The following is a 22862-nucleotide window of genomic DNA, read 5'->3' as shown; positions in this document are numbered from 1 at the left end:
TGCAAGATAGGATCCTCTGGTAACAAACATACAGCTCTGTGTTTCAAAGTAGGTGTTAATGCCTTCATTATCAGAGGACAGATTTTCAATGTGTCCTGTAAACTTACTGATAACTGGTAATAATAGCCTGGATTCTGAAATGGATTAAAAAAAGAGTAGAAAATAAACCAAGGCAAATGAAACCTTCAATTAGGTTACATACTAAAATAATATAAAATAATTACAATTGGAATTTTATATTTAATTTATTTTTTGATATAACAAATTTTAATATTCTGATTTTCTAATTATTTAATGGTAGTGTGAGCTTTTAAGCATTATCTCTGTGCCTTATTAATCCTCACTTGATGAAACTGTTATTTTTCACATATACTGGAAAAAAAAAGTTGACTGAACACTCAAGGCCACTTTTCAGAAGCTACATGTAACAATTTTGTCTTCTAATTGCATGCTTAGTCTGCAACTACTGTTGTTTTTGCCTGTGTGAACTGTGCGTACTAGCAGGCAAATCTGAATTTACAACTACATTTAAAGATATGTTAAATAATTTTTAACTAAAGCACCTGGAAAATTGAACTTATTAAAACTGACACGTAACATTCATAACCTGAATTCGGTCATTCTGAGATGAACTACATATGTTTTCAAAGTTCCCAAGGCAGATGAAACTGAGTTTGAGTTTCACTCATCTCATATCCATGGTCAACAAGGTCACCTGGTGTCATTCCAATCCAGATCTCCCGATACACACCAGCAGTGCCCTAACACAATCTTTGAGACAAATACCTCAAGTACAAGTGATTCCACATTTTCATACTGCGGCTTGCTGTAACCAGTGAGGTGTGCTTTTGGTCAGGGATCAGCTCGATGTATCTTGGCATGGGAAATGTATGGGGTGCAGGAAAAGGGCAGGCAGGGCTTAGGAGGGAGGGACAGAGGGAGGGAAAGGAGCACAGACTTTACAGTCTTCAGAAAGAACTGGTGGAACAAGAAGGAAGGTCACCTTTTCCAAGTTCCACTACCTTCTTTTTGATAGAGACAAGCTGATAAATCATCTCTGAAATGCTGACAATAACTCAAGCCTTTGTAGTCCTGATAATTTTTTTGTTAATTGTTGAGTTTTTCAAACTGCAAAAGGCACGCAAGCAATTCCCTCCTGGACCAGCTCCTCTCCCATTACTTGGAAACTTGGTGCACCTGAAGTTCCAGTTTCATCGGGATCTTCTGATGGAGGTATTTCTTTTAAGATGCTCTTAATTGATTAATTTTAGCCACAGCTTAAACAAAACTGTTATGTTAATAGCAAAGTGATGTTTTTAAGTCTTAGAAAGTTACAGACAAGGTATGGACATACAAAGATCAACTTGATTCAGGTCACCTTCTTATGTGGAATATGTCATCTTCACAAGAAACCTAATGTCCTTAAGAATCAAATAAACTTGGGGACAGGGTTTCTGGCTTGTTATTAAAGTTGGAGTATACAAATAATTAGAAAGATGCTTCTCCATTGCTGATAAGTCCATATGTGTTACTTTTAAGAATTCTGACACACTGACATTGTCTAATTCAATCACAAAGTGGGTGCATGTATATGTATGCTTATAATATGGAAAGCACATACAATCCCCATCTTCCAGCACCTCCTCAAAGCTATTTGCCACCTGTTTTTAGAGACATCTGCTCCTCCCCAGGCCATTTCAGTCCCTCCCTGCACACTGGCAGTAATTCTTCTAACAGTTTGCAGATGACCCCTAATTCAGATCTATGCTTGAGACAGTATGCACAGATCATTGAGTGCAGTGCAGCCTCAGACATGCAGCAATGCTGTAACAGGGAGAGGAAAGCCAGTATCTAAATAATTATGAGGAGGAGTGACTAATATCATTAATTGGATGTAATTCTGGTGGCACCTTAGACATTGTCTACCACCTCTTTGTATCATAGTCCCATTCTCAGACAAAGCTTTTTCCACAAATGATTGCATTTTCTCTGTCATATACCTGTCCCTGCTTGGATACTTCTGCTGTCTCCAATGGTCAGTGCTCTCATCAGTACTGTGTGGAAACCTTGGACTCAGCTGCAGCCCACAGGCACTTGGTGGCTGTTGAGTAGTTTCTGGCTCCATCTCCTCTCCTAGCAGGGCAGATGGAGCAGGTTTAATCAGCTGGTTTCTTTTTGCAAAGGAAGGGCTAGCTGGAAGCATAGATGCGCAGAGAGGTGCTAGTGTGGCCATTCAATTAATGAGGTGGGGTTGGATGTGATGCTATGTAAAATATGAACTTTTCTTTCTTTTGCTGCAGTGCTGCTGCAGCCTGTGCTTTGAAAATAAAATAACTTCCCTCCCCAGGTAAATAAAATTGATTGCTGAAAACCTTGTTCTCAGAAAAACAGCAGTCTCATTCTGCTTCTAGCTATAATTATATTCATGGGGATGATGTTCTCAGCGCAAAACTGTCCATTGGGCTGGTGAATAGCAGGTACAGTGTCTGTCTGAGATGTATGGAGTTTCATCTGTTCTTTTCTGGCATCTATTCCACTTACAGCTGGCAAAAACTCATGGCAACATATATACTTTGTGGTTTGGGTGGGCCCCAGTGATCATACTGAATGGATATCAAGCAGTGAAGGATGGCATGACTACACACCCTGAAGATGTTTCTGGGCGGATGGTATCACCTTTTTTCAGAGCAATGGCCAAAGGAAAAGGTAAGATTGTTATGCACAGGAACGTTGACTTGGCAAACTACTCTGCCTTTTAGACCCTCTACCCTCCTGTTCAGAATGCTCTTCCATTAGATACTGTCCAAATCCTCCATTAGCTCCTGAGAATAACATTATTTGCCGTGATGCCTTTTGTACGGAGCTTTTGCAAGTCTGGGAAACACTCCAAATGAGATTGTTTCTAGGTGACCTTTTTGCTGTGTTCAAAGTGTATGTGAACCCAGCTCAGAACTTGGCAGTCTTGCCCTCCACAAAGAATAATCCAATTTGTTGCACATGATTTTGCTGTATATTACATGAATGCAAAGCTTGTTTATATGTTTGATAACTGTATATATTATAGTTGCCAAACACCTTCCATCATGAGCAAGAGACCTGTAACACCCTCCTTCAGAAGTCTTATTGCTGTGTTTGCAGTCACGCTTAAACATTTGGTGAATACCCTTTGATTGTGAGAATGCCTCTGACACATGAAACTTCTCCTTAGGGTATTTCAGCAGTTTGCAGTCTTTCTTTTTTCCTCCCCTGCATTTGCTACACCAAAGCCAACAGAGGTTGTTTAAAGCTAGGTAAAGCATCATCACAGCAGTAGCTCAGGGCTCTTCAGGTAACCACTACTGCAATTTAAGAATCAGTGGAGTGGTCTCCCTTCCAGAGGAGAAACAGGGCCTAAATGTCACTTATCCTTCACCTTCATCACCTCAGCCTACATGCATCACATTGTTTGATCTACATCTCCATAAACATCCCCCAACCCTGGACACCACTCTGTGGAAAGTCAACTAGTTATTCCTGTCTTGAGCACAATCACTTGAGTATGGCTAAAGCAGATCTTCTAAAAAGGCATCTTAAGGTTTTGGGGTTTTTTTAAGATATCAAGAAATGGAACAGTCAGCAAATCCTTAGATTGCTCTTTTCAAAGATTAGCTACAATCAATATTAGGAACACATGGTCTAGTTATAGTTTGGGTATGTTTGGCTATGATTTCTGGTTACTGATAACTTCACCTAAAAAGATACTTGTATCACAGTGTATTCCCTGATTTACTCCATGTACATAATATAAATTTAAATGAATTGTTAATGTCTATGGCAAATATTAATATGCCAGAGAATACCCTCAGGTATTATACTGGCAAGTGGTCGCTCCTGGAAGCAGCAGAGACGCTTTGGTATAATGACTTTACGCTGTCTGGGAATGGGGAAAAAAGGCCTGGAGTATCGAGTGCAAGAGGAGGCATCTCACCTGGTGGACTTTTTTGTGAACCTAAAAGGTACCTATCTACTTAGAAATCAGATGCTTTTCAGTCCTGGATCTGTATCTTGAGTATGCAAACTCACCTACCCCTTTCTAGGGTCAGGGTGGGTCCAGAGTGGTGTATCTAAATTTACCAAAGCCCAAAGTGTAGACAGAGCATAGTATCATGTGGGATTTTTTTTCTTAAAAAGCTGTTCATAAACCTAATGAAGTTCCACCTCCATGGGCTTATCATCTGTCTATGATATGATTGTACAAGAATACAATGTCACTGAACTGCACAGCCAAGCCATTCTCAGACTGCCTATGATAGGTAACTAGAGAGTATAGCAGAGTTTAGTCATTTCCCTAAATTTTAATAACATAAGGTGCCAAGACATAAACCGGATATTTTAGTGTCTGTCTAAGTAACTATTGGCAAGAGAATCAAAGCAGGAGGTGGGAGGGAACTTCAGTGGCTTATCAGATTCATCCTGGAGTCCAAGCCAGGATCATTTCTATCCAAGTAACTTTTTATGGATATCTGTCTCATAACTTCTAAAAAATAATCAGAGATATGGTGATCTGCTGTTCACAGCTGAGACTGTAATAGTTATATTATGTATACTTTGCGGTTCCTATCCACCTACTTTGCTCCTTAAACTTTCCCAAATTCCTTCAATCTTTCCTCCTAAGTAGTTTTTACATTTTGTAACATGTCTGTCACTGTCTTCTCTTAGTTCATTTCCAGTGACACCTCTTCCTTCTCATATTCTGACTTGTTTTCTTCCACTGAGACTTGTTTTCTTTCCACAACTGAGGACAGCAGATTTTATATGATATTCTCTAATGGATCTAAGTTGTACAACCTTATTTCACAGGAAGGGCTATGAGATTGTTTTAGAGCTATAAGGAAACAGCTTAACACTGTCTTTTGCTCTAAAACTATGTTTAATTTTCGTAAGTGTATATTAATGCCACATTCCCATCCCCATTCATGCCTCAGCTGGATAAAAAGAACATTTTATGTAATCTCTAATAACATCTTGTCCTATCTGTATAAGGAACACCTGAAGAAAACATTGAGAGTGAACACCAGTTACTGTGTTTGCAGGAAGACCTGTGGATCCTTCTTTCCCTCTTTTCCATTCTATTTCAAATGTAATTTGTGCTCTGGTTTTTGGATATCACTTCTCTGATGAGGACAAAACCTTCCATGAACTGATCAGTGCCACAGAGACTTTATTCAGATTTGCAGGCAGCTTTGTTCATCAGGTGAGTAAATAATAATATACTATTTTTTTTCTGACATAGGTAGGAAAGAAAATGCAGTCATAAAAATGGTCCTTCACTAAAAACAGAGCAACTGCCAAATGTAAGCTGGGAGCTAAGAAGTGTCCTTGGGGAACTTACTACAGCCCCCTTGGTTTTGAGGCTGTTTTTCAGAACTTCATTTTCTCTGCAAGTTTAGGGGACGTCTCTCTGTTGACTCCTGGTTTTAAGTCTTTGAGCATTTCTGAGACCATCAACAGAAACTTTTAAACTTAACTTGAGACTGGAGTTTGTAATAAATTTGAACTCTGCAGTGCTACTTCTCCCACCGCTATTTACTTCTCTCCTCCAAAAATGACTATCATTGAATTCACTGTTCTGCTTTTTACTACTCTGTAAATTGTATGCTGACAATTTTCTTTTTGTTTCCTCCCTCACAAATAGTAATATATTCATTATGAATCTTTCCATTAATTCATTATAGCTTGCAATTCACATATTACAAAAACAACACATACATTCTCTGACAGTCTCACAATTCAAGTTCTGTCAGACTTTTTGGTAGGTACCTCCCACAACATACCATAAAGGCCAACTTTGCACTTGAAGTATCTTGAAGTGCACTTGAAGTTTCCCCCATGAATTAGACTTTGTGTTTAGACCCTTAAAGAGGAACAAGCTGGGTGTAATGGGGACTGTGGATGGCAAATTCCATTGACTTTTGAGTTTTATAGGAAAAGGCAAACTAAAATGCTGATGTAATTGTAAACCTTTTCAACAAATCTATCATATGAGAATAATACTATACAACTTTCCCATAGCAAAACCTAGAAAATAGAGGAAATCTGTGGATGATCAAAGACAGGAGACCTTAACAGTACAGAGGACATTCAGGATACCCTGCTGCAAGAGCTTGTAAGCACTGTGGATTGGAGTTATAAGAATGGAACAAGTTGTAATAGTACAAAATTAAATTATGTAACATATTATGAATTAATGAGATTAATATCTGCTATGAGCTTAGAACATTTCAGTGCAAAGCTTAAGAAGAAAGGGACTGGTATAAACTAGCAGATAACAGGACAAAAAAGGCAAATGCAATCTCAGAGTCTCTGTTTTGAGCACTATTTTTGCTTTAGAGCCAGAGAAGTGTTAAAGTAGGTTCTGGTGCATAATAATCTGTGGGACCTCTTCTAGGGTGTTGAACACCTTATGTTTTGAGTCCGGAGTGAAACAAATGTAAAGAAGCGTTAATGGGATGACTTCCAAACTGTCACTTAAAATTAGAGAGGCTTTGTTTGTTAGGTCTGAAAGAACAAAGAGAGGAGATAGAAATGCTGTTTGCTTGGCAGGGTAGAATGGCAGATGCTTCAAAGAGAGAACTACCCAAGTGAGATGACAATATTTTGCGCTGAACAAAATGTGTATATAAATACACTCAGCAGACTGAAGATGTAATTATATTGGTCCTGTAGCAGTCATGAGGACTCTGATGGGGAAAATTAAATTAGCTTTTAGTGGTACCCAGTCTACACTTCCGAGAGCTCTGCAAATTCCACCAGTTACTTGAGGCTGCAGACTTGTTAATCTTAGTAGCCCCACAGTATCCAGAAAGGATGTCCTTACATGTATGGGAGCTAGGAGTAAAGTCTTCTAGCGATCTGCAGTACACAAACTTACTGGCATGAGCAGAGGACTGTCAGTCCTCTTGACCCCCAAAAGTGTGTTATAATTACTAGTAAAGTTTTCCCACATGATAGCAAAAATCTGCTCAAAGCAATGCAAATTTGTTTATTCCACTATCAATATTTCCGGACAGGACAACTCAGCCTTTTGACGTTTCTAAAAGCAGCTTTGCTACTGACAGATAATTCACATGACCTCTTGTGTGTCACTCCCACAGCTGTATGAAATCTTCCCCTGGCTGGTGTGTCGTCTCCCTGGTCCTCATAAGAAAGCATTATCTTGCTATGATGTCCTGAGTTCTTTTGCAAGGAAGGAGATCAGAAGACATGTGGAGAGAGGGATACCGGATGAACCACAGGATTTCATTGACTTTTACCTGGCTGAGATGGAGAAAGTGAGTGTTTGTTCTGCCTGATCACACATTTATGGAGTATAAGGCCAAACAGAGCATTAAATCAGCCAGTCTGATCCCTTCTATCATAGTTTCTTACATTCCATAGGCTTCTTTTGGAATACTTCCAGGAGTTAAAAGAAGCATCTCTTGCCCAGGGTAGATGAAGTTTATGTAGCTTCTACCTCTGGTGATAAGCTTTCAGCCAGCGAGGCTGCCATGTTCTCAGTGTTGGCTCATGGGCTCTGGAAAGAACTGCTACATCCTCTTGTACATTATATCTGAATGAATATGACAAGATTTACTGAAATAAGCACTTTAGAGGCAAAGATGCAGCTTTCTTTCGTGTCAGGGGTGCAAGTTATTGCAATCTGTTTAAAATGTTTTTGCATGATGTATTTACTCTAATTGTTTTTATATTTTACTCCCTTATTAGAAGAAAATACTTGGGTACCTCTCTCCTACCAGTTCACGTCTATCCTGAACTGAGAGAAGAATTAACTTAATTGTATGAAGTTCAGCAAGGAGAAGTGTCAGGTCCTGCACTTGGGTCACACCAACCCCACGCAGCGCTGCGGGCTGGGGGCAGAGTGGCTGGGAAGCTGCCTGGTGGGAAAGGACCTGGGGGTGCTGGTCAACAGCCGGCTGAACGTGAGCCAGCAGTGTGCCCAGGTGGCCAAGGAGGCCAACAGCGTCCCGGCTTGTATCAGAAACAGTGTGGTCAGCAGGACCAGGGCAGTGACCGTCCCCCTGTACCGGGCACTGGTGGGGCTGCACCTTGAACCCTGTGTTCAGTTTTGGACACTCACGACAAGGACACTGAGGTGCTGGAGCGTGTTCAAAGGGCAACGGAGCTGGTGAAGGTCTAGAGCACAAGTGTATGAGGAGCAGCTGAGGAACTGGGGTGGTTTAGCCTGGGGAAAAGGAGGCTCAGGGGAGACCTTATCGTTCTCTACAACTACCTGAAAGGAAGTTGTAGTGAGGTGGTTGTTGGTCTTTTCTCCCAAGTAGCAAGCGATAGGACAAGAGGAAATGGCCTCAAGTTGCACCAGGAGAGGTTTACATTGGATATTAGGAAAAATTTCTTCACCAAAAGAGTTGTCAAGCATTGGAGCAGGCTGCCCAGGGAGGTGGTAGAATCGCCATCCTTGGAAGTGTTCAAAAAATGTGTAGATGTGCACTTAGAGGCATGGTTTAGTGATGGACTTGGTAGTCCTGTATTAACAGTTGAACTTGATGATCTCAAAGGTCTTTTCCAGCCTAAATGATGTTATGATTTTAAGATATTAGTCTCAAGATGTTCTGTTGAGATTCTTTTATTCAGATAGCTTTTCCTTTGGTGTTTGCTAGCACCATTTGATAGCTTACTGGCAAGACCAAGGCCAAATGAGTGACACATTGTGGGGCTTCTTTAGACACTTCTCTTTAGAAGTACACTCTAGACTAACTTCAAAACTCGTAGTGTGCTTTAAAATTTTCATGGTTAAGTCAACAGGCATAAAATTGCCTGCTTTTTAATGAAAGAAAATTCCACCTTATGAAAAAGAGCAATGTAGACTTGCCACATCCATTTGGGAAACTATTAATCTCTTAGTACTCATCAAAAACTGTGATTTTGAACTCTTTTTGCACATGCAAGCTGTGGAAATAAGGACTCTCACGCAAGAGGCATACAGGATGGCCTAACTTTTATGCTTTAATTTCAACTTTCTATCATCATCTACAGTCTAAAGATGGGGCCAAGCCCAAGTATGATGAAGACAATTTGGTATATGTTATAAATGATCTTTTCCTCGGTGGATCGGAGACCTCAAGCACTACATTATACTGGGGACTGCTCTATATGGTAGTGAATCCAGACATCCAAGGTGAGAGGGATTCTTGCTGTGAAATGCTATGGGTACTACAAATGTTAATGATGGCTGAATATAATGAGTTGCAGGCACAAAAGCCACTAGTTGAGTCTGGCGCTCACCCTCGGAAAACAAAAAGAATGGCAGCAGAGGAAAAAAATCAGAGGCCCATCCCATGACCTGACAAAACCAGGTGGCTGAAAGCACTTGCAGTGAGACTAAAGTTAGCTCTTTGCAGTGACAAGTCAGTGAGGTGCTCTGTGCGGAGACTGTGCAGGCTCACTGATGGCAGCAGGAACAGTAATCAGAGCTCTAATATGACTCCTGTCTGCACCAGACATCATTCCGATATGGGAGTGTTAAGGCAGCTTTGCTGTGTTTGCTGCACAGTCAGTCTATGATCTCTTCCCCTCCTGACACAACACTCCTTGCTGAGCACACCAATACTGCTAACAACCTACTGGATCCCTTACTGGACAAACCAGCTGGACAGATCTTGGCAGCTTATGAAGGGCTGCAGGTTGCCCTAAGGAAGGCCCATGGCTCTAGTAGAGATGGCTGCCTCTTCCTGTATCTTTCTTGGCAGGAAACAGGTAGAGAGGTGCAAGATAATTTGCATGGTGCAAATCCATATGCTTCCTTGAAGAATGCAATGACTCCTTTCTGTGTTTGCTCAGTGCTTCATGCACAAGGCTAGGCAGTGGGCATCCATGGAATATGGGTTGCTCAGGGTTTCAGTAGAGCATATTCTCCACATAACTGTCTGATGGTGTTAGCATCTAGTCTTTAAATAACCAGTAGTTTGTTGCAATTTGTTCACAACAAGCAGCACATAAACCTTAGGAGAAAACAAAATATGAATGTGGAACATCTGCAAGGGATGGAAAGACTGCAGAAATAGAAAAAGAAGTTTCAGGGGAGGGTTCTGGCCATCTTATATGTAGATGTGGTGTTTTCAGGCAAAAACTGCTGGCAGTACACACAAATTGTCCCTGTCTGAGTTAATACTGCAAAAGAGGTCGCTTATCTAAGTAACACCGATTCCATGAATGCCTCTGTAGAAACAGACTGAGTTTCCTCATCTGCATCTATGTCAGGAAGAGAAAGGATATGGCCAGGATTTAAGGAGGACTTGGGTTCTCCTGGGGCTGGTGGCCTTTCCATCTGTTGTGCTTGAGGACTGAAAGCAGGAGAAATACCTTTATTCCCACAGCCTCAGCAGGAGACTGAAAAGGATGTATTATTGAGTGCATATTTGCATCCAAGGTTTTAGGATGATTCAGGTGTTGTTTGTTCACACAGTACGTTGCCATACTTGGACCAATTCTGCTCATCTCTTCCCTTGCACTGGGAGTTAATATCCAAGGCATTATATCCATTTTGCAAATGAGATTTAGATTTTTGAGATAAACTAAGCAATCCCTAAACACCTTCAAAACCTGGAGCTAAGTGACCCGCCCTGTGCCCTCCAAGCATTCTGTAAGATAAATGTCAGAGCTGGAATAACTACAATATAGTCCTTGCTTATGATTCTGGACCACACTGTTGGGGCTTTTTTCCTGCTCGTTTTTATTTTCATATATTAAACTTTGACATTAAATCATATTAAATTACAGGTTATAGGCCTAATGTACCATGTTGAAATAACGCATTTTCCTGTTGCTCTAAGAAAAGAGAGCAGTTAAAATATTTTATGCATTTTTCTCATCTGAAATGGTGACTATTTCTCCACAGAGAAAGTGCAAAAGGAGCTGGATGCTGTTTTAGGTCCTTCCCAGTTAATTTGCTATGAGGATCGGAGAAAACTTCCCTATACAAATGCTGTGGTCCATGAGATCCAACGCTTCAGCAACATTGTCTTTGTTGGCATGCCCAGAATGTGCGTGAGGGACACAACATTGCTAGGATTCCCTGTCAAAAAGGTACAGACACGTTTTCAGCCTCTGTTCTTTATTCAGCAGAAGGCATTTAGTTTTTATTCCAGTTTTGTAACTTGTTTTCCATCTATAAACTATTATCCATACAACCCAGCAACATGGTGTTTGGGGAAGGGTTACAATTTGTGGCTCCAGCAATGAAATAAGTCTCTCATTCAGCATGTTGGTGCTCAGACAGCTGATAAGACCCCTGCCATGAAAGCCTCGAGCTCCTGCCCTGCTGACCAATGGCACAACCACAGAGACCATCTCTGCTTGGCTGGGGATGGACTAAGAGGAGAAACTGGCTTGTGAAAGCACTGGTTAAGACATCCCTGCCCAACTTGGCTTTGTCAGCACTTATGGGGTGGAGGAAGACTTGTGAGAGTATGGCTCACAGGTCCACAGCTCCATGAGCTAAGGGATCTGCCTGAATCTTTAACAGCTGAGAGACAGTCAGCTACAGCTGACAGACAGGGAGTTGCTCCCAAACACTGCCTAAGACACATGTTCACAGCCAGTAAGGTATTTTTCAGAGTGACATAAGCTACGCTGGGTGCCAGTTCTCACTGTAAAACACTAACAAGAAACAGGAATTGGTAGCTTTTATTGCAAGAGAGATGGGAGAGGCCAGCACCATTACTGGGTTGGGGACTGGCCCCACCTAATTCATTTTGTGGTGAAGGTTTCATGCTGTTCTATCTGCTTCTGACAGCCAGCTAGCTAAGGCACACAAACTAGTCTGCTGGGAACAACCAGTAAAGGAAAAGGCAGAAGTACTACTGCTGAAAGGGCTCAGGGGTTGTTGTCAATGAGGTACTGCAGTGATTTCTGGATGCATTTCTTTCTCCCTTGAGTCTGCAAGGTTTCCAACACTGGGATCTGAATATCAACAAAAGAATCCTACTGGAAGTATTATTAAGATTACTAGTAAAAGTGGTCACAATGCAGTTGTACCAACATCACTAATGCAGTCAATACTCAGAAGATGATCACAAACTCTATTTTTTTAAGGATAATGGTCTTCTAACCCCATCACATCTGCTCATTACAGAGAAATGGCAATTAGCAGCAGCTTTATCCACCAGGCAGAAACTGATGGGTGACAGACTAGTAGTTGGAACTAAATCAACAGTTTCTTCCTTGCAGGGGACCATCATTATGCCAAACATAGCATCTGTTCTGTATGACCCTGAGCAATGGGAGACACCTCGACAGTTCAACCCTGGCCATTTTCTGGATAAAGAAGGAAACTTTATACCTCGAGAAGCCTTCTTACCATTCTCAGCAGGTAAATGCACTGGCAGGTTGAACTGATCCAACAGATTAGATGAAGAATACTGAAGTGTGAGACTATGATATATTTCTTCAGACAACGTCTTCTGTCTCTGCTGTTTGCTGCTTTTAAAGAACAGTACTGGCTTGTTTCTGCCAGCTGAGATGCTTCTGTGCTGTCAGACTCCAAACTGTTCTTAGGACACTGTAGTGGGAATCCCACTTAAACTTCTGAAACTCTTAGGCTTGTTGCATGCTGCAATCAGCCACAAGATTTGTCTGTAGTGTTCTTTATATGTACTTTTTTTTCCCTGAGAAGCAACGTGTTTTGTGTGTACTGGAGTTATTTGTGTCCCTCTTGAAGGAACAAGCTGAAAGAAAAGCAGAATACATCCTGGTACACAAAGGATTAAGTTCTCAAGAAGAGAAACTTAAGAACTGAAAATCCAGTTGCAAAAGAAAGAAATAAGATAACAGAGTAGTCAGCAATCACACTTTGCAGTTCTGCTTTGGTTTAGTTTCTCTGTTGATATAGCAGACTAGTCACCTGGATGTTCATCCAGGAGTGATGTCTTAATGCAAATGGATTTTCCTTTCCTTTTATTTGTCTGCTAATCTGGAAATGTGAATGTATTATTCACCTGTTCTGCTCATGCTATTGGTTCCAGTGTAGAACCCTTGGAAATTAACAGTAGGCTTCTTGCTTTGCCTGTAAAGTGACCAAGCCTTTGTTCAATTGCAAATGCTAAGTAATTTTGATCTACAGACTTTAACTTGCTAAAATACCATGTGCAAAGAGTTGGCAGATTATTTTTTTGTATGACCCTGAAGCTCAACATCTCCTGTAAAAGGAAAACAATTTTCTGCCATGTCAAGCAAGGTCACGAAAGAAATGATGGTGGTACCTCAGGAATTTTCATTGAGATTTTCATTTGGTGTGTCCTAACCTATGAAATTGGATGGGATCTTCCTGAGAAAGAATTCACAAAGTTTTAGTTCTGTGGCTTTCACAATCCTGTCCTTGAACAAAAAAAACCCCTTCTGCTTATAACAAGAATGAACAAAGTGATAATGAAACTGCAATATTCCTACTGTACTTCCCCTCTTCCTTCTGCAGGGCATCGTGTGTGTTTGGGGGAGCATCTAGCGAGGACCGAGCTCTTTATTTTCTTTGCCAACCTGCTGCGGGCATTCACCTTCCGGCTCCCTGAGGGAGTGACGAAGATCAACACAGAGCCCATTTTTGGGGGTACACTGCAGCCCCACCCATACAGTGTTTGTGCCATTCCACGCTAGGCTACAGCACATCACAGATCAGCAGGAGACAGCCACCTTTACCTCAGTGAATTTCCTCTCAAATGTATAAACTTTCTTCTACTAGCCAGGATATTGATATTAGCATATTGCTATATATAACATAGGGCTATTCAGAAAGCTGATGCAAACAAAGATTCAGACTACCAGTACTGTGGTCTGGTACTTGTGAAATTCCCAGATATTCTTGCAAGTATCTTAACAATTTTCTCATTTTGAAGAGCACCCTAAGCAAGATGCTATGGTTCCCAGGTGAAGCCAACATGCAGTGTCTCCTTGTCCTAGCCAAGCAGAATCATCATGATGCTCACTCCTGACCAAACCTCAGTAAAATGCAACAGAAGATTTCAGTAAAAGCCAAGCAGGTGTCATTTCTGTGAGTGGTTTGATGACCTCCAGTAACTTGACTCTGGAAAATGCACTTTTAAAGCCCTATTTTGGTTTTACTGTCCTCAACTTAGCCACTTTTTTGACAGGCTGCAAATAATAAAAAAAACCCAACACCCAAACCCCAGGAAACACATTAGAATGCAGGTACATTAGTATCTGAATTTGATGTTGTCTCCCTCGTAGAATACAGTCAATCTACAGTTGAAGAAAGAAACCTAAATTTGGTATTTACTAACAATGTGATTGTGTGACTTGGCAGCCTGATCATTGTTATAATATATTGCCAAGAGCTTTGTTTGTTAGTTGATTTTTGTGTTTTGTTGTTTTTGTTGTTTTTTTTAAATGAGGTTTCTATGATCACACCCATTATCAATCCTTCTTGGATGAGGCATAAATGTGGGATAAGACATTCATTTTGCCAGTGGATTTCACTGCTAACTTTGCAGCAGGGTAATGTACAGACTTTGGAAGGCATCTCTAAGGGCTATCTGAACATTCAAATGTTCCCCATTTTCTCTGGGCCCTTTTCTTTTTTTACAACCCATACCATACTTCCTGCTCTCCATTCAATCTCTTTCCAATCCTCCTTCCCCAGTTTCAGTTCCTGCTCCCACCTACCTTTACCCATATATATATATATATATATACTCCATTTCAGGATTCACCTTCCCTTTTGGCTTTCCATCACTTACATCCTTTCTCATATCAAGCCTCTGTCTCTTTTTACTCTTTTTTTGCACAAGTATTAGTAGAGGAATCAGTGCTGAGTTGAAAACAATGATCAATGAGTTTTCAGGAAGGAGCTTGGAAGATCTCATTTATTTGTTTTTTGAGGCTCCAGATCATGAAAAGAACACTAACTATGGAGAGTGCACTGGAGGTAACTTAGTGTAAGAAAAGACATAAATGATGACATGATGCAGGAATTCTGAAATATCCATTACTTAACATAGCTGCTCACTGGCACTGATTCAACTTAAGATCGAGACAATTTAAGCATACAGCTGGAGGTGACAGCCAAGTTCAGCTGTAGCTTTGTTAAAGCAAAGTGCTGTAGTATTCATGAATGCAAATCACTTTTGGAAAGGATTCAAATATTGAAGTTGAGTGTAGCTGTCTGTAAACACAGCCGTAAACTTAGGGTTGAATTTGTATGAGGACCAGAAAGTGCTCCTATGTTGGAATATAAACTATTTGTAATTAAATCACTGCAGTATATCTGAACTTCCTGAATTTTAAACGGGTGGGAATGTTACTAAAAAGAAATGAGAACTACTGAAAATCAGGCTGAGCTGGGCCAGATCTTGGCATGCCTTGTAGCTCTAGCAGCGGCCTGCTCCAGCACAACCTGATACCTGCAAGCTTGCTGGGCTGGAAGGGAGAGATCAGGACAGTAAGGGGTTTCACAAAAGCAATAACTGTCATAAATAATCCAGCCTGTTACTCCACACAGCATATCAAATCCTGTTCCAGGGCCTACACACTTCTGCTCAGCCTCCTTTCCAGCTTTATCTGTGCTTGTCCTCCACCCTACCCTCCCACACCTGCTCTTCTCTACTAATCCTGCTAGAGATGGTGCCTTTGCCCACTCCTCTTGTCACCTTGCCACTCACTGAAGAAGCTTAATTGTATGATGTGTGTAAAACTGGTTGTGCTCAAGGGCTGGAACATGATGTCTGTTGAGACTGCAGCTGTACTCAGTACTGTTGATAGATAGCATTGCTGTGACTAGGCAGGACGCACGAGTGGCACAATGTGGAAAGAACTGGTAATCTACTGCTCATTTCACCCACTCAGGGACCCTGTCCACCAGACACCTACCAAGCAGTACAAAGCAGCACATTTGATTTTGAAGAGTCTACTGAAAACCTGGCTGAAGGGCATGAGATCCCTGGCTCTTCCTTCGGGAGACTGAGCTTCCAGACAATCTTGCACAACAGTTTTGCTACTCCTGAGCAGTGGAGCCAATGTGGTGTGTGTAGCTTCTTGTATGGATTAGTTCATATGGGTCAAGCAGCCAGACCCTGTTTTCTGGGCTAGTGTTGTAGGTTTGGCAACTTACAGCACCAATTCTCACCCATGTATTCCTATAAAGATTTGAAGAGAGCTGATGGTGGAAGGAAAAGAGGAACTCAGGAAATCTGATAAAACTAACTTTGCTCTTCCTCTGCTTCCTTGGGAAGCTTGGAAGTACTTCTAGGATGGAGAATGACTCTGTTTCCTCTCCCAGAGATGATTTTCCCAATACTTGTCCAGCATTACAGACCTGCAGCTCCTGCACTGGCTGACCTCTGGCACTGGAGAAATTTGCAGGTTAGGGGGAAAGAGCTGAAGTGATCCCAGGCCAGGTGCTGCTGAAAGAGGACAAGAGAGTCACCTCTGGTTGGCTCAGCTGACTTCCCTAGTCCCCTGCCTACAGCCCTTCCTGTTCCCCTCCTGTCCCTCCAAGTGCTCCTTTCTCTCTGGACCATCATCTTGTCATCACTGAGATGCCAACCGGTTACAGCCCCTAGGCACATGTCTGCATTACGCCATCAAAGAGCCGCCAGATTAAAGGGTGTACACCCTGGTGCTCATGACTGGAGTGATGTAACATTTCTTTTACGTGGAATGAGTAATCCTCCACACCATCTTTTTTTTTTTTTTTTTTTTCTATAAACAGTGTCAACCACAGCCTCAGGTCTCTTAGTTGTGGTAGAACTGTCATCCTTAATAACATGGTTTCAAAGGGTTTGAAACCAGGTTGCAAGTGTTTATTCCAGGGAAAGATACACAACTAACTGGGTGTATTACTTTTTAAAGCATTGTGATTCCTTCGGAGAAAAGTGAGTTCATGTCACAGAACTGCAGATGTGGCTGCTTTGTTTCATATTTGCAGGACAGCAGGAGTGTCTGAATCCAGACAGCCTAAAATATTTAATGGTGATAGATATGAGAGGAGAGAGCTGCCTAACATTATATGGTGCTCAGCTCTGCTAAGGTTACAGTTCAGGAAAATATTGCCAAGTTGTCTGATACCAGGATCCTCTGCTATTTTTTTTTTCTTATGCTTTTCTTTCTTTCTCATGGTAGGGCTCTCAGTAGCAATGTTAGTGCCACAACCATATGGCTGGCTATGTGCCAGACTCCAGGGACACTGTTTATCCTGTCAAAAGGAAAAAGCAGAAACTAGATACAAAAGAGACCCTTGTGAAAAAATTTGGTAGATTTTGCCATCTAAAGGTCAAAAGCAAGAGCTGATGTTTTTCCCCTTCTGTTCAAACAAGCTCTTTGGGAAACTGGTTTGTGTCAAAGGCTTGGGCTAAACTGTCCCTGCTGAAGCTCCACTGTATGAAACAGTGAATCAATGGTGTGTAGTGGGAGAACCTGATGTTTATGGGATTAAATTTTGAAAAATAATATTGTCCATTGCACCAGGATAGCACATTTGTGGCAACTATTTTTGTACTTTTGAGGAGGTCTAGAAAACCCTGAACAGACAGGAGGTGACAAGAAAATGTTCACTGTGTCTCCAATGGGAGCACTAGCAGGTGGCAAATGCAACAAAAAGGGAGATTGCTCAAAAGGACCACAGGGGATTGCACTGCGTGTGCCTTGTTGGTGAGCTATGCCTCCTTACAGGACTTCTACTAAACATTTATCTCTGTTCAAAAACCAACTGGATAAATTGTCTGCAGGGAAATTACTTCTGGGTTGTTTAATACCAGTACAGTGTTTCTGGTTTGCCCTGTTCTTACAAACTTTCCTAAGGCATCTGCTATCATGTGCTGTCGAAATGGAGCATGAGACTAGCTGAACTTTCATCAGAAACACTACAGCTGTGCTGAAGTTTTATGCCATTTACTCTGAATTAAAATAGCTCAATATTTATCTTCAGTTTGAACATTTATTGTCTCAATCTTATGTTTTCCATTTGAACATTTCAGACAGTGCCCTGACCAAGTGCCTGCTGAGACATAACTTGGGAGACTAGAAAATGATGCTCATCCAAGCAACTTGTAATCCTGGAGTATGAGCCAAAATGTACTTAACGTTATTAATTTGCCTTTGATTAAAAGTCTTGCTGCTGGCTCTTTTCAAAGTTTAATTTATTCATTTGCCAGATGTCTTCAGGTGAGAAAAATGCATTGTGAACAGTAAATCAGATTTTCTTCAGCATTAGAATGAAATTTCTGGTTATAAAAAAAAAAGAGATATAATATGTTAATTGAATTGGAGTTACATACACTTCCTTTAATGCCTTGTTAAGGGGCCATGCACCATCAGATTTGAGCTCTGCATTCGAGTCCATGCTGTCAGGGCAGCCTTGAACTGGGAATTGTGGGTAACCCAAGATGAGGAAATTCCTCCCTATAAAACCCTTATGCTGTAAATGTCATTATCTGCCCACTTCTTTTTTATCTTAAGTATCTCCATTATATTTACGATTGTGAAATGCTATATTAATAATAATGTTTGCAGCTGAATTAAATTGAAAGGAACAACAAACTTAATTGTCATGAAAGAACAGATTTATGGACATTTGGAGACAGCTGAGTATCAATGTGTGAAAAACACAGCTAACATACCTGCAAAAATCATCCTGAACTCAAATATTCAGTGGAAGAGGGAGAGAAAGAGAGATCTGGGGCTGCATATGCAGTACCACACTGAAGAACAAAGCAAGGGCATTCTTTTGAGAGTAGGACTGCATAAGGAATATTTGGCTTACTTCTGGATGTAAACAGAGCAGATAAGCCATATCACATAGTGATTGGAGGACAAGAGCTGGCAAACGTGGGGTCTGAAGAACAGCTTTGCCACTTCACTCAAGACAGTATGGCTAAGACAGCTTTTTGTGTGTTATTCAAATGGTGGGAGATATGGGTACTATGATCTGAATCAGCAAGTCATCTTGTTAGATTAGATTTTTAGATAAAAATTGTACCCAAGAAATGTCAGCTCTTTAACCTTTTCCCAACACACATGGGTAAATTTCATTTCATCCTTATCCCCTAGCCCTTTGAGATAGACTGAAATCACGCTGTTAGAAATTGGTTTCATTTGTTGAGCTGAATTACACTATGGTGACTTCTAACAGTAATTAAGAACAGGTCTGATCTAATCAGCTCTACCAAGAAGTTGCCTTCTCTGAGACCAAATCTCACAAAGTCAACAGTTTGCTTGTATTTTTTTTTAGCTGAAGTGAGTTCAAACCAGTTCACAGTCATGATTTATAAAGGAAAAGTAAGGGATGAGTTTATGATTCTGTAGGATTTTAGAGGGTATAGCGCAGAGCCAATGCACAGGCAACTAGCCAGCTGCAGGAAGCTTGTTCAGGGCAACAAACACCAGTCAGGATCTGGTATTTATTTATTTAGGAGTGCCAGTACCAAAAGCATCACTCACATTCTTGACTGCATGGCATACAAAATTCCTGAGTGATTGTAATTACAAGACAGCACGCAGGATTCAGCTGTCCCATCAGCAAAGAGAGATAAGTCAACTTTGTAAGAGATAAGGTTCATGTAACTTGATTATCAGTGTATTTATTAACAAACCACCAATCTTTAATATTAATTTATCCTTTCAATAGGGGAGCCTTAACTTTCCGATCTCATCTATTAATCCACTTCCACTGCCCAGCAGGGGTATAACAGAGCTCAAGTTTAAGTGGTCAGTATTAATGTTGCTTAATTATTAGCACTGCTGTGTTTGGCCAGTGAAGGGAGATGGGGGTAGCTGGTTCTCAAAGAGGCATTTTACCACAGCCTGAGCAGGAGTTTGTGTTACATAGGACTGATCAGTTTGATCAGTTTGAATGTGAACAGTGGACAAAAGAGACAACTGCCTGGCTCCACAGCTTTGAGTGGTCCTTGCAACCCATTCTGTTCTTACAGTGTGCAGGACGGCAGTGCCTGAGCAGGACATAGACAGTGCTGAGGCAAGGGCTGTAGCTTTGCTGCCAATCTAGAAACAGCTGAAGAGCAAAACACTTCTGCTGCTAGTGAAATCTGATGGAAGCCTTGGCCGTAACTGAATTTTATAAAAGGCTGTGAGCTGAGGATGGGAGAAAAGGTATCTGACCTGGAACTGAAAGTACTGGGGAAAAAAACTGTTCCCTGAATCTAGGGACAGATGTTGGGGTTCAGGGGCTGAGCCTGAGAGCCCTTACAAAGAAAGATGTGTTGGAGGGAGAGAACAATATGTCTTGTAAAGAAGGTGGATAGGAGTTTGGGGGAGATGGCAGGTGAGCAAAAAACAGTGCTTGGAGTAAGGGAAGAAAGGAAGAAAACAAGGATACACCAGGGGAAAAGAAAGAGAAGTGGCCATGACTGGTAGAAAGCCAGTACCTCCTCACTGAGGTTTGGCAGCTGTTAGAAGAGCCTGTAAGAATCTTAATTTGGTCTAAATGTGGACTGTTTCTAATCATACCTCCTACTGTAGCTAAAAACCAAAGCTGACAGATCTTTTTCTAGACCTGAGACATCCCTAGGGAAGGACAGAGTTACAAGTGTGTGCCTAGGACATTATATTCATGGGAACCTGCCTGTATCCTTATATTTCATGCTGGTGAAAACTCCCATTTGCTGAGGCAATGGCAATTCCCAGCCTCCACTGAAACAGCTGCTACCTTAGCTCCCTCCAGAGTAAGGCCTGCATTCAGTGCTCTACCCCACTGTCACTGGCTGCAGCGTTGTTATTTTTCCAGGACCAAGAAGCAGCCTTGGCAGATCTGCTGTCCAACTTCTGTCCAGTCTGCCAATCCACTGCTCCTAGAAAGCCATCTTCTGGCCTTCCATAAGGTCTGAGGGTGCTTTAGACTTAAAGCAGCTTGACACAGTGACTGCAAGTCTCAGGATGATTTTAAGTTTGCTTTATATTTTTAAAAAGTCTTTTCCTTCTTTTAGTCTCTGTCAAAATGAGTTTGAACCTGCACTCCTGAGTACTGGTAATCTTGTCCACCTTTGAGATGCCCCTGTGGCATCCTCCACAGAGCAGCTTCCATCCTGTGATTCCTTTGAATTGTACAATGCCAGGGCTTCAAAGACTTAATGCATGTGCCTGAAACCTGCGTTGCTGCTGGTACTCTTGGCAGCAGGTGCTTTCAGGCACTGCCTGCTGCAAATACCCTTCTGGCATCTAGGTACACCTACTCTACTGTGCTCAGTGCCATGGCTGGATTTGGCTATTTTGGGATGTTCTGTACATGTATGAAAAGATTCATTTCCATTAGTCTCAGTAAAAACTCACAGGCATGGCTGGATACTCCCTGAACGAGGTAAGGTATACTAGCAGGGATGGTACAAAGTGATCTAGTGTTAGGTTGGACTTGATTTAATGTCCTCACTGATGATTTAGAAGAATTGAAGAGTAGAACAAGCTTTGCAATGTGACATTTAAAAATTATTCTAAACTCCTTGCAGAACTCTTAGAGGAAAAAGGGTTTTATTGGTCTGGATGAACATAAAAATGAAGACACAAGGTAGAAAATAATAGATAGAATAAACCCAGACAGATGTGGGTACAATAAAATAGAGGAAAAAATAGTCCTAAATTATCTGGGTCATTCTCCAGCATGGTCTGAGGAGCCACTATAAATCTGTATGAATGATCTGTTAAGGTGGTTCCACAGTGCTCTGCTGCTCATGAGCAGCTCATATTAGCTGGAGCAAATCAATGGCTTTATATGCACAAATACATGGAAATATATATTATAAAAATGAAAAAAAAAATCATACGTTTAACTATAGATTTCTTCTTGCTGTAGAGACATCCACAGGAAATAAAGCAATCACATTTAAAAAACACAGCAGCTGTGGGCCCTATTTTTTAGCCCAAATCAAAAGGATTTCAATTTTTTTCTCCCTCCATGTACATGGAATAAAATTTCCATTCAAAATAGCTTTTACAGTTCTCCCCTCTGGGTTAGAGGCAAGTCTCAGCAGGAGCTGAGAGACTACAATGCACTAGGTGAGAAATGGCTGGTGCAAAAGCGTCATATACTAAAAAAATCTCAGCCTAGCAGCCCCTGCCCTGCTGGAGGTTCCAGAAAAGAAAAATTACAAGTGTAGAGAAGTGGTGGGACTGTTGGAGTAAAAGAAGTTCAGCTCTTGTCGTGGCCAGCACTGAGGACAAACAGGGATCAGCAAGGACATGAGGAAGCATTTAGCAGCTCCAATTTTTTTTCCCTAGCCTAGCAGTGTCTGAGCTGCGATGAGCAAAGGAGACCAGCCCTCCTGACCCAGCTCCTCTCCCCACCACTGGGAACAAGCTTTGGGATGTTTGTTTCAGATAGAACCCTGGCCAACAAAACATTTGGAGGAAATTACACAACTTATGTATTTAAATTAGCTAACAGATAAATTATAAAATAATCAAAAGATGCCACATAAATAAGATGTGTTATATATGGAGCAATGCTGTACCTGTAGCTTACTCTTGCAAAAACATACATCACTGCTGGAGTCCATGGAAAAAAGCATGGATTTAGGGGAGCCATCTGAGCCTGAGAGGGAATGAAAATGGAGTGTTTGTGACTCAGCCAAAAGCCAACTGAGAAAGCAGTATTTTCACCCTCAGGGAACAATTAAGTCAATTAAAAAGCCTTTAGTTTATTGTTGCAAGCACAGGCAGCCTAACGGAGAGATTTCCAAGTTCAAATAAAATTAAAAGTGGCATGGTATTTAGCAGTACTGAACTTCCAAAGAAATCCATGGTGTTCCATTCAATAAATATGGATTTATTTAAGCCTCTCTCCTTAAAAAATACCAACCTAAATTACACTGACTTACCTACCTTTCTTTTGCCACATTTGGTGGTAACCA

At 41.2% G+C, this 22862-nt stretch overlaps 2 protein-coding genes across 4 annotated transcripts in view; one reads left to right on the top strand and one right to left on the bottom strand.

Annotated features, from left to right (window-relative positions):
- LOC119156454 (cytochrome P450 2J2-like) overlaps positions 1 to 22862 on the bottom strand; it is a 120056-nt gene that overhangs the window by 83389 nt on the left and 13805 nt on the right. The gene's annotated exons all lie outside the window — the stretch shown is intronic.
- LOC119156459 (cytochrome P450 2J6-like) lies at positions 802 to 16953 on the top strand. The gene is made up of 9 exons (XM_037406191.1): positions 802 to 1233; positions 2544 to 2706; positions 3846 to 3995; positions 5073 to 5233; positions 7134 to 7310; positions 9034 to 9175; positions 10895 to 11082; positions 12226 to 12367; positions 13469 to 16953. Exons 1-9 carry the CDS (start codon positions 1063 to 1065, stop codon positions 13645 to 13647), a joined length of 1473 nt encoding a protein of 490 aa, XP_037262088.1. The 5' UTR covers positions 802 to 1062; the 3' UTR covers positions 13648 to 16953.

This window comes from Falco rusticolus, chromosome 13, assembly GCF_015220075.1.
Source record: "Falco rusticolus isolate bFalRus1 chromosome 13, bFalRus1.pri, whole genome shotgun sequence".
NCBI classification, from domain to species: domain Eukaryota; kingdom Metazoa; phylum Chordata; class Aves; order Falconiformes; family Falconidae; genus Falco; species Falco rusticolus.
This window is presented reverse-complemented; position numbering and strand designations above follow the sequence as displayed.

Excerpts from the sequence above, each read along its gene's own strand:
- LOC119156459 (XM_037406191.1), top strand. The coding sequence starts at position 1,063 with ATGCTGACAATAACTCAAGCCTTTGTAGTCCTGATAATTTTTTTGTTA. Across the intron at positions 3,996-5,072 it reads CTTTTTTGTGAACCTAAAAG|GAAGACCTGTGGATCCTTCT; the intron begins GTACCTATCTAC and ends CTGTGTTTGCAG. Across the intron at positions 5,234-7,133 it reads CAGGCAGCTTTGTTCATCAG|CTGTATGAAATCTTCCCCTG; the intron begins GTGAGTAAATAA and ends TCACTCCCACAG.